We start from the raw sequence: 12,563 nt of genomic DNA on the forward strand, positions 1-12,563 counted from the left end.
CACTGAAATATCTGTAGAGGCCACTACCCAAAAAGGGATCATGCTGTAAGGTTGAGTGAAATAGGAGCTGATGGGAAGGGTGAGGGCAGTAACAAATTAAAAATACTATATATGAATGCACGAAGCAATAGAAATAAGATGGATGAGCTTGAGGCTCTTTTGGAAATTGGCAAATGTGATACTGTGGGGATAACTGAGACATGGCTTCAAGTGGACAGGGCCTAGGAAATGAATATTCAAGGCTACACATGCTATCGTAAGGACAGACTGACGGGCAGGGGGGGTGGGGTAGCCCTGTTGGTAAGGGATGATATTCAGTCCCTTGTGCAGGGGGGAACCTAGAATCAGGAGATGTAGAGTCAGTGTGGATAGAGCTGAGAAATGCTAAAGGTTAAAAAAAATACCCTCTTGGGAGTTATCTACAGGCCCCCAAACAGTAGTCTGGATGTCGGATGTAAGTTGAATCAGGAGCTGAAATTGGCCTGTCGCAAAGATGTTACTACAGTTGTTATGGGGGATTTCAACATGCAGGTAGACTGGGAGAATCAGGATGGTATTGGACCTCAAGAAAGAGACTTTGTGGAGTGCCTCCGAGATGGATTCTTAGAACAGCTGGTGCTGGGGCTTACCAGGGAGAAGGCAATTCTGGATCTGGTATTGTACAACGAACCAGAATTGATCAGGGACCTCGAAGTGAAGGAGCCATTGGGAAGTAGTGACTATAATACAATAAGCTTCAATCTGCAATTTGAGAGGGAGAGGGTACAATCGGAAGTGACAATATTTTAGTTGAATAAAGGGAACTATGGAGCTATGAGGGAAGAGTTGGCCAAAGTTCAATGGTGCAATACCTTAGCAGGGATGACAGTGGAGGAACAATGGCAAATATTTCTGTGTACAATGCAGAAGATGCAGGATCAGTTCACTCCAAAAAGGAAGATAGATCCTAGGAGGAGACGTGAGTGGCCTGTGGCTGACAAGGGAAGTTAAGAAACATATAAAGTTAAAAGATAAAAAGTATAATATAGCAAAGATAAGTGGGAAAACGGAGGACTGGGAAGCTTTTAAAGAACAACAGAGGATTACTAAGAGAGAAATACGCAGAGATAAAATGAGGTACGAAGGTAAACTGGCCAAAAATATAAAGGAGGATAGTAAAAGCTTTTTTAGGTATGTGAAAGGCAAAGAAAGGGTTAAGATAAAAAGTGGGCCCTTGAAGACAGAAACAGGGGAATATATTACAGGGAACAAAGAAATGGCAGAACTGAATTGGTACTTCAGATCTGTGTTCACTGGGGAAGACACAAGCAATCTCCCTGAGGTAACAGTGGCTGAAGGACCTGAGCTTAAGGGAATTTATATTTGCCAGGAATTGGTGTTGGAGAGACTGTTAGGTCTGAAGGTTGATAAGTCCCCGGGCCCTGATGGTCTACATCCCAGGGTACTGAAGGAGGTGGCTCGAGAAATCGTGGATGCGTTGGTGATTATTTTCCAGAGTTCGATAGATTCGGGATCAGTTCCTGCGGATTGGAGGGTGGCTAATGTTGTACCACTTTTTAAGAAAGGTAGGAGAGAGAAAGCAGGAAATTATAGACCAGTTAGTCTGACCTTAGTGGTGGGAAAGATGCTGGAGTCTATTACAAAGGATGAAATTATGACACATCTGGATGGTAGTATCAGGATAGGTCAGAGTCAGCATGGATTTATGAAGGGGAAATCATGCTTGACTAATCTTCTGGAATTTTTTGAGGATGTAACTCTGAAAATGGATGAGGGAGATCCAGTAGATGTAGTGTACCTGGACTTTCAGAAAGCTTTTGATAAAGTCCCACATAGGAAGTTAGTGAGCACAATTAGGGCGCATAGTGTTGGGGGCAAAGTACTAACTTGGATTGAAAGTTGATTGGCTGACAGGAAACAAAGAGTAGTGGTAAACGGCTCCATTTCGGAATGGCAGGCAGTGACCAGTGGGGTACCGCAGACATCAGTGCTGGGACCGCAGCTTTTTACAATATATATTAATGATATAGAAGATATCATTAATGGTATTAGTAATAACATTAGCAAATTTGTTGATGATACTAAGCTGGGTGGCAGGGTGAAATGTGAGGAGGATGTTAGGAGATTACAGGATGACCTGGACAGGTTAGGTGAGTGGTCAGATGCATGGCAGATGCAGTTTAATGTGGATAAATGTATGGTTATCCACTTTGGTGGCAAGATCAGGAAGGTAGATTACTACCTAAATGGAGTCAATTTAGGTAAAGGGACAGTACAAAGAGATCTGGGTGTTCCTGTACACCAGTCAATGAAGGTAAGCATGCAGGGACAGCAGGTAGTGAAGAAGGCTAATAGCATGCTGGCCTTCATAACAAGAGGAATTGAGTATAGAAGGAAAGAGGTTCTTCTGCAGCTGTACAGGGCCCTGGTGAGACCACACCTGGAGTATTGTGTACAGTTCTGGTCTCCAAATTTGAGGAAAGACATTCTGACTATTGAGGGAGTGCAGCGTAGGTTCACGAGGTCAATTCCTGGAATAGCAGGACTAGCTTACGCTGAAAGACTGGAGCGACTGGGCTTGTACACCCATGAGTTTAGAAGACTGAGAGGGGATCTGATTGAGACATATAAGATTATGAAAGGATTGGACACTCAAGAGGCAGGAAACATGTTTCTGCTGATGGGTGAGTGCCGAACCAGAGGACACAGCTTAAAAATACGGGGTAGACCATTTAGGACAGAGATGAGAAGAAACTTCTTCACCCAGAGAGTGGTGGCTGTGTGGAATGCTCTGCCCCAGAGGGCAGTGGAGGCCCAGTCTCTGGATTCATTTAAGAAAGAGTTGGATAGAGCTCTCAAGGATTGTGGAATCAAGGGTTATGGAGATAAGGCAGGAACAGGATACTGATTAAGGATGATCAGCCATGATCACATTGAATGGTGGTGCAGGCTCGAAGGGCAGAATGGCCTACTCCTGCACCTATTGTCTATTACCCCATCACCCTGTGACCAGCCAGCTCAAAGTCAATCTCTAGACTGAGGAGACCTTCTGAATCCCCTGTTTCTCTCTGTCAGCCAAGGTTCCCTGATTGGCCCAGGTTAACATCGCCAGTCAAGGATCCCAGTCAATGAGCTTCCCCTGGCTCAGGTTCCAACCACTATAGTTATACAGCCCATGGATTCACAGATCAGTGGACACATGTTCACACATTTCAGCCCAGACCATGTTGCGGGAGATAAGAAGTGATCTGAAACACAATGGAAGCTGCCAATTACTCCACTCATTCCAGAGAAAGTTTCCAAGCTGCAGCCACCAAATGCTTTCAGGATGGAACGGTGAGGCTTGGCACCATGGCAATGGAGAAGTTTGGATGGGTCCTGAACTCAATTATTGATAAGATATAACATTACTTATCCCCACATTTATGAAAAGAATATTTACAAGCTTGCATCTATTTAGGATCTGGAATGGTCTGGTGTGTTAGAGAAAAAACCTTGGCAGTTCAATGAGAAGAGACTCTCGTCTTAAACAAAATGTGGTATATTCCAATGATATCAATAAATACAGTTACACTGTTGAATTGGACATTATTACTAAAATTGTGAGGCTATCTCGATGTTAGGTCTTAACTCATGTGAGATGCAGAACTGTTTCCCCATCAGAGTCCATACGACATGATCATATTCGTGTTCTCCTCAGCGTTAAACCATTCAGAGCCCAGCACTGTTCTATGACAATGTTGCAATGTATCTCAAATAACTTGCCCTTTGTTACCCAATGGTCAAATGCAAATGAGGATAGAGGGAGGATGAGGATGAATCTTCTTCACTTTCCAACTGTATCCCAAACAACACACATCATAATGTCTCACAGCCTGAATTTTTAAAAAAATTCCTCTATCTCCATGGAAATGGTGTGAACTTTAGAGATAAGGCAGGAATATGCTCTTTGAAACTCAGACAAAGTATGGGCACTGATAACACTGAGCATTTGGAAATAGAGCTGCATTTTAAGCACTCCCCACTATTCCCGAGTGTGTCTTGGTGACTTGTTCTAGTCTCTTGGGAAATAACATATTTAGCATTGAAAGGATTACAGCACAGAGTTATTAGAATATTATGAGGCCAGGTTAGCCTCATATCCCCCAAGAGAACAGAAGATAAGAGGTGACCTGTGGGCATGCTTAAGCTAATTAAACAACTTGGTCGAGCTGTTGGAGAGTGATCACGGAAGAGTTCAGAATAAGGGAACAAAACATTCAAATGAGAGCTCGGCCAATGAGGGCAAAGTCAGAAAGAAACAGAGAAACCTGGCTGCTGGAACTCATGAATGATCTACTCTGCTTTCTGGGTTACTTCAATTCACATGAACCTTTGTTCTCAACATTCTTCTTTCCTCTTGTGTGCTGTAATTGGATGGTCTGTTTCACGATCAGATTAATAGAACAAACACGGTAAAGAAAGGAGTTCATCTGTATTCTATACCTTACTGGGCTGTTTGGGCTTTGGCTTGATGCTAATGAAGACATCTAGCTGCTCCATCAACTGAGTGATCCGCTGTGGTTCAACCTCGATGTCTTCTTTCATATCAAACATCAACACAAGAGGGAGACAGCCCTGGAGCACAGGATTCACAAAATGTTCAGTTGGCATCTGCATCAAACACTCATCTCCTTTATACAAGACCACTGCCAGCTTCATAGAATTACATTAGAGTTATATTTTAAATATGGACACACTCTTAAATGAGTGTGATCTTCATTGCTTGCTTTTTAAAGTGTTGCCCTTGTTGACTACTTCAGAAGCAACCATCAATTTAGAACTACAACAATTTGCATTTATATAGTGCCTCCGATGTACAAAACAAAATTCCCAAGGCACTCACAGGAGCATAACCAAACACAGATTTGACATCGAGCCTTGCAATAGATGTTTGGGCAACTGATCAAAAGCTTAATTAAACAGACTGGTTGGAAGGAGTGCCTTATTGGGGGAAAGACAGGGAGCAACGGGAAGGTATTTAGATGGAATTCTAGAGCTTTTGATAGCACAGCCACTAATCAGGAAAATAGGAATGGTCAAGAAGCAGGTATTGGAGGTATGCAGAGACCTTGGAGGATACGTATCAATTGAAAGCAGCACACGTACACTGACATCCCTAGCTAATCGCCATCCCTTTAAACCTCTCCACTCCTTCTCAAAGGCCAAATTTGCTTGTAAAACAGTCAGTAATGGATAAGGAGAAACTTCCTCCAGTTCATTCTTGGGGTACCCATTCCCCCACCTCAAACTCTCTTCCTTAGCGACCGACTCCGTGACGACAATATGACGTGTTAAAGGAGTCTGTTCACAACTTTGCTGTCACATTTGTTCTTAAGGTGAACCGGCAACCTTGCACTTGTGCCATCAATACGACTATCCTTTGCTAACTCTGTAAGACTCCATAAATTCTGTCCAACATCACCACATTTGACCATCTGCACCAATACTGCCTCATGTAACTTGGTATCAAATTTTGCTTTATAACATTCCAGGAACATTCTGTTCTGTTTAAGGTGTGACATAAACAGGCAGGTTCTCGTTGTATCATGTCCAACATAGTCTTCTTGAGTTGCAGTGCACAGAATTGTACAAAGTTACTCCGAATGGAGTCTATCCACAGATTTATAATCTTGGAACAGAGCTTCCATCTCCTTGGACCCCAAGCCTCTTGAGATGAAGGTCAATATTCCATGTGCCTTTTAAAAATGCTTTTTATACCCATCCAGTAGCTTTTAGTGATTGTGTATGTTTATTAGGTAAAGGTGGAGGGGTTAGCACCATTAATCAAGGATGACATTGGTGCAATTATTAGAGATAACCCAGTTTTAGGAGATCAGGATGTAGACCAGGGGAAAGTCGTCACCAGTAGGGGTGACCTCAGGCTTCCTGAACAGTAACCGCGATGTGGGGCAAAGTACAGAAGAAGAAATATTGAGTGCTTGTGATAAAGACACTCATAATTATCTTTAATCCACATGTCAAAATCATGTTGTGGAGGTGCCAGTATTGGACTGGGATGGACAAGGTCAGATGTCACATGACACCAGGGTATAATCCAACAGGTTTATTTGAAATCACAAGTTTTCGGAGCATTGACAAAGGAGCAGCGCTCCGGAAGCTTCTAACTTCAAATAAATCTATTGGATTATAACCTGGTGTCGTGTGATTTCTGATTATGTAAAAATCAGATCGGAAATGGTAGCTGCATGCTTTGAAGATTGTTTCTTACAGTGGTACATCCTGGAATCAACAGAAAGGAAATTATACTAGATTTAGTAAGGATAGGATTAATTAATGATCTCAAAGTAAAGGCACCCCTCCTCCCACCCCACCCAAGGCAGCAGCAACCACAATAGGACTAAAACTAAACATAATATTAAAAGGAAAACAGTGGGTCTCAAACTAATATTTTAAATTTAAATAAAGGCAATTGTATGAGCGCAAAAGCTGAAGTATTCTGGCAAATGAGATTGGGGGCAGATCGAAAGAGAGACGTGACAGACATTTAAGTGGATATTTCATAATACACAGAGTAAACATGTTCCTGTATTAAGAAAATATTGAAGCGTAGGACACATCGTCTTTAGTTATCGAATGAAGTTAAGGCATGTACCAAACCTCTGGAAAAAACATAATTGTGCGAAGGTGATGATTAGACAGAATATAAAGTACAGCAGATTATGACAGACAGATTATTCAGCAGAAAGAATTAGAGGAAGCTAGCTAAAAATGTAAAATTAGACAGGAAGACTTTCTACAGGTATTTTAAAAGAAAACAAAGTAGGAGTATTAGAGAATTAGAATGTGGAGTTAATAGATAATAAGGAAATAGCAAATGAAATGAACAATCTCTTTGCTTCTGTCTTCACTTTAGATGATTCCAAACAACATTCCAGTCAATGGAAGGGACAGAGAAACTTTATTACAGGAGGATCTCAACATAAAAGTAAAGATAGGAGAAAGTGAAGACTGCAGGTACTGGAGAGCGAGTCAAAGTGTGTGGCACTGGAAAAGCACAGCAGGTCAGGCAGCAGCCAAGGAGCAAGAGAGTCGAGGTTTTGAACATGAGCTCTGCACATTCCTAATGAAGAGCTTATGTTGGAAATCTTTGCTCCACGGATGCAGCCTGATAAATGCTTCAGTCATAGAGCGCATGGTGAGGCTACATCTTGAATAGTGTGTGTGTTGTTCTGGTCTCGTTATTTAAGAAAGGATATGAGTACATTGGGGACAGTCAGAGGAGTTTTACTGGATTGACAAATGGAACAAGCCGTTATTTTATCAGGAAATGTTGGACAGACTGGATTTGTTTCTATTGAAGTTTAAAAGAATGAGGGGTGACGACTGAAGTGTATAAGATCCAACAGTCTTGACAAGAAATGTGTGGACAGGACATTACCCCTTGTGAGCGAGAACGGAACTACACTTTTAGGTTTGAAATGAGAAATTTTTTTCCCTCTTGGAAGGTTGTATGTCTTTGGAATTCTGCCTCAGAAGGCAGTGGAGACAGGGTCTTTGAAGAGTTGACAGAGATGGAGATTCTTGTGAGTTAGGGGAATCAAATGTTATCAGGGAGCTGGGTAGATGGAATCCAAAACACAAGCAGATCTTGTTGAATGGTGACATTGTCTCAAGAGGCCAAACAGCCCATTCCTGCAACTAATTTGTATGTTTGTATATCAGATGGACCTTTCCAACCCAATCAAACTATAATTAAAGTGGGATTAAAATTACCCTCCCATCTCATCAATTTTAATTGACATATTATTTTGCATTGGGTTTAATACAAACACTGACCATCCTGTCAGTCAGCTTCACTTAACCTCAAAAGTACAATAAAAGAAATTTACAGAACAACATTTTAAACAGTCAGGTCCTTTCACAGCAAGTATGTTCAATTAGGAAATTAAGGAAAATGTTGTAATGAGGTTATGAATAAAAATATGTCCCATCTTAAATACATAGAAAAAACAGAACTCTACATTAATTAAGAGAGGGACATTCCATTGCTATGATGCTACTATACAGTAGTAAAATATTGTGATTCTGGCTTCATGAGTTCTATATAAGATACCAGTGATAAACCCAACAAGGCAAATAGGGAAATCACTCGCTAATATCCTTCAGGAACTTGTTGAGTATAAAATCCCTGAGTAACAGACAACAGCCTGCCAATATAGAACTCATCATCTGAGCCCTTTAAGAGGCAGACCCAGCAGGGGTCTTGTGGCACAATGGAGTAATGTCCCTACCTCTGGGTTGTGGAGGCCTGGGTTCAAGTCCCATCTGTAATAACATTGCTGAACAGGTTGATTTGGAAATATAAAGCTGATTCTGGAGTAGAGTGGTGCTGGAAAAGCACAGAGTTCAGGCAGGCATCCGAGAAGCGGGAAAATCTATGTTTCGGGCAAAAGCCTGTATACAGAATACTGTATTCCTGTTGAAGGGCTTTTGCCCGAAACGTCGATTTTCCTGTTCCTCAGATGCTGCCCGAACTGCTGTGCTTTTCCAGCACCACTCTACTCCAGAATCTGGTTTCCAGCATCTGCAGTCATTGTTTTTACCTAAATATAAAGCTGACCCAACTACAAGTGATTTGGTGACGGAATAAAAAAAAGTTCAGGTGTTTGGAAAAGAAAAGCCCCTTCCCACTTTCTCTACCCCTCCCTTGCTTTTAATAGTTTGCATGCAAGTATCCAATTGGCTATATGGGTGATTGACTCGTGGGGGGTTAACAGTAAATGGGCGTGGGGTGGGTGATGGGAGAAAGTGGTACAGTAGCAATAATCCAGAGGTTCAGCTGTGGAGCTTATGGAATTTAAATTCAATTAACAAATCTGGAATTTAAAGCTGGTCTCCATGAAGATGATCATAAGAACTAGCATCATCTGTTGCAATAAAGCAGACCCATGGGACCGCAGAACTGTCTGTATCAGGCTGGGACTAGCCTACATATGCCACTTGTGTCTATATTTTGGCGTTCGACAAGAAGCAATATCCCTTTCTAGTCATGATTCTTGAATTATTACATTACCACAGGTCTTCTCTGGACCAATCTATTTTGTTTTAAACAAGTGAACCTCTCTCAAGCTGCTGAGAACACAAAGAGGTGAATGACATAGGAAAACCTGCATTTATTGTCCTCTCCTGGTTACCATGCCACTGACAAAACAAATTCAGAGGCCTCTAAGAATCAACCTCGTGTAGGTTGGACGGAATAACAAAGCCATCTCCTCAACATTTTTCATATAATTTAGCTGGTGCCAATCCACAAATTACTAGATTTACCAAACTCAGCTTCACAACTTGGAATTGTAACACCAATTAATATTTGTCACTTCTTTATTACAATTCTATAGTCTGATTCTACAATATAAAAACATCTATAGTTATGCGATTGTGCAACTCTGGCAAAAATAGCTTTGTTTTCAATGTTTACCATAGCATTCATGCACCCAAACCAACAATGAATTGTTGTTTGGTCAAATTGACAAGTTATTTCCTCATCATGTAAATAATGGTTTCTTGCAAAGTTATTCAGTCATTCATTCTGTAAGTATCTGTTGATAGAAGGCACAAAAGAAAATTAATGCATACCATGAGGTATTGTCTAGCTAGACAGACAGACTCGATTGTGCCCTGGAGGTAGACTGTGGACTTCTTCTGGGGGCTGCTGGGGTCAGGAAAGTGGATCTGGGCTCCAGCTCGCTGCATTATGTGCTTAATATTATTGCCGTTACGACCCATCATGAAGAGATGGTGTTGAGGTGCGATGTCTAGTTGGGTGCTGACAGGAATCGCGCTGCCCAGACCACCAGCTAGATGTTCCAGCAGCATGGCAGTCCCTTCCTGGAATTAGATCAGGCGGTTTACACGTGATGCACAAAGGATTTCACCTTTACCTTACTGATGTTGACAGGCCTGCTGCATGTGACCGTACAATGAATAGAGTAGAAACAAACCATGTAGGTTAAGTGATCCACACCAACTCCAAAGCTCACACTTGAGATTTCCTTAACCATACTTCACCCAATCCCATCAGGAAACCTTTCTATTTCAATCCCTTCCATGGTATTATGCAGCTTCCCCTTCAAGGTATTTGTGGTTTCTCTTACCCACGTTCCTTGACGACAAGTCCCACATTCCAGCAACTGCTTGGGTATTTTGCGGAATTCCCTGCTGGATTTATTGGGGATTCTCGTGCATTTACATCCACCAGTTCGCCTCTCCTCCCAAAAAGTACAATAGTACCTCAGTAAATGTCATCATCATTTTAAGGAACTCCATTAGTTTGCCTCCCAGTCTGTTCATTTCTCGAGAAAACAGCCTCAATCTGTCCAACCTTTCTTGGTAAATACAATGCACCATCGTTTTGATCTTTCTTTTTCACAAATTCCAAAACAACAACAGTTTATAAAACTGTAATTACTGCTCCAGGAAATTGAGGAAACCAGTTTCAACATTAATTAAACCTCAAGAAAAAAAGGAGCAGCTCTTACAGCCACAATTATCTTCCATCCTCCATCGTGTTGTGAAACATGAAAGGGTTCAGAAAAGATTTACAAGGGTATTGCCATGGTGGGAGGGTTTGAGCTATAGGGAAAGGTTGAACAGGCTGGGGCTGTTTTTCCTGAACCATCGGAGGCTGAGGGGGTGACCTTATAGAGGTTTATAAAATCATGAGGGACATGGAGAGGATAAATAGATAAAGTTCTGGATTAATGGTGCTGGAAGAGCACAGCAGTTCAGGCAGCATCCGAGGAGCAGTAAAATCGACGTTTCGGGCGAAAGCTCTTCATCAGGAATAAAGGCCGAGAGCCTGGAGAGATAAGCTAGAGGAGGGTGGGGGTGGGGAGAAAGTAGCATGGAGTACAATAGGTGAGTGGGCCAGGGGATGAAGGTGATAGGTCAGGGAGGAGGGTGGAGTGGATAGGTGGAAAAGAAGATAGGCAGGTAGGACAAGTCATGGGGACAGTGCTGAGCTGGAAATTTGGAACTAGGGTGAGGTGGGGGAAGGGGAAATGAGGAAACTGTTGAAGTCCACATTGATGCCCTGGGGTTGAAGTGAGACAAGTTGGAAGATGAAGGATTCTTCCTCCAGGCGTCTGGTGGTGAGGGAGCGGCGGTGAAGGAGGCCCAGGACCTCCATGTCCTCGGCAGAATGGGAGGGGAAGTTGAAATGTTGGGCCACCAGGCGGTGTGGTTGATTGGTGCGGGTGTCCCGGAGATGTTCCCTAAAGTGCTCTGCTAGGAGGCATCCAGTCTCCCCAATGTAGAGGAGACTGCATCGGGAGCAACGGATACAATAAATGATATTGGTGGATGTACAGGTAAAGCTTTGATGAATGTGGAAGGCTCCTTTAGGGCCTTGGATGGAGGTGAGAGAGGAGGTGTGGGCACAGGTTTTGCAATTCCTGCTGTAGCAGGGGAAGGTGCCAGGATGGGAGGGTGGGTTGTAGGGGGTGGCGTGGACCTGACCAGGTAGTCATGGAGGGAACGGTCTTTGCGGAAGGCGGAAAAGGGTGGAGAGGGAAATATATTCCTGGTGGTGGGGTCCGTTTGGAGGGGGCTGAAATGTCGGTGGATGATTTGGTTTATGCAAAGGTTGGTAGGTGGAAGGTGAGCACCAGGGGCGTTCTGTTCTTCTTACGGTGGAGGGGTGGAGTCTGAGGGCGGAGGTGCGGGATGTGGACGAGATGCATTGGAGTGCATTTTTAACCACATGGGAAGGGAAATTGCGGTCTCTAAAGAAGGAGACCATCTGGTGTGTTCTACGGTGGAACTGGTCCTCCTGGGAGCAGATATGGTGGAGGCGGAGAAATTGAGAATACGGGATGGCATTTTTTGCAAGAGGTAGGGTGGGAAGAGGTGTAATCCAGGTAGCTGTGGGAGTCGGTGGGTTTGTAAAACATATCAGTGTCAAGTTGGTCATCATTAATGGAGATGGAGAGGTCCAGGAAGGGGAGGGAGGTGTCAGAAATGGTCCAGGTAAATTTAAGGTCAGGATAGAATGTGTTGGTGAAGTTGATGAATTGCTCAACCTCCTCGCGGGAGCACGAGGTGGCACCTTTTTACCTAAATAGACAAAGTGCCTTCTTCAGCGTAGGAGGGTCCAAAACTAGAGGGCATAGTTTAAGTTCAATGGGGACAGATTTAGAAGGAACATAAGAGGCAACTTTTTTATGCAGGTGTGTGTGTGTGTGTACGTGTGTGTGTGTGTAAAATGAGTTGCCAGAAGAACTGGAGACTGGTGGTATAATTACAATATTTAAAAGGATCTGGATGGGTTTATGAATATAAGCGTTTACAGGGATATTAACCAAGTGCTGACAGATGGGAGTGGGTTAATGGATGAGTTGGACCAAAGTGTCTGTTTCTGTGCTAGACATCTCTATGACTCTATATCTTCTCAGTTCTGGGAGCCAATTTACCAGTATTTTTATGCTCCTATATGCCTCAGTACCCCTTTCTTTACTATTGAAAACTTACACACGTACACAGTCATGTCCTTATGTTTGACA

The 12,563-nt window shown here is 42.8% G+C and overlaps 1 protein-coding gene across 1 annotated transcript in view; it reads right to left on the minus strand.

The window, feature by feature from the left end:
* Window positions 1-12,563, minus strand: part of LOC132826207 (protein bicaudal C homolog 1-like) — a 270,766-nt gene that overhangs the window by 41,984 nt on the left and 216,219 nt on the right. Inside the window, exons 8-9 of the mRNA XM_060841867.1 lie at window positions 9,640-9,891; window positions 4,486-4,617 (exon numbers count right to left, since the gene is read on the minus strand). Coding sequence (XP_060697850.1) covers window positions 4,486-4,617; window positions 9,640-9,891 — 384 coding nt within the window. The remainder of the gene's footprint in view (window positions 1-4,485; window positions 4,618-9,639; window positions 9,892-12,563) is intronic.

This window comes from Hemiscyllium ocellatum, chromosome 22 (genome assembly GCF_020745735.1).
Source record: "Hemiscyllium ocellatum isolate sHemOce1 chromosome 22, sHemOce1.pat.X.cur, whole genome shotgun sequence".
In the NCBI taxonomy this organism is placed as follows: Eukaryota; Metazoa; Chordata; class Chondrichthyes; order Orectolobiformes; family Hemiscylliidae; genus Hemiscyllium; species Hemiscyllium ocellatum.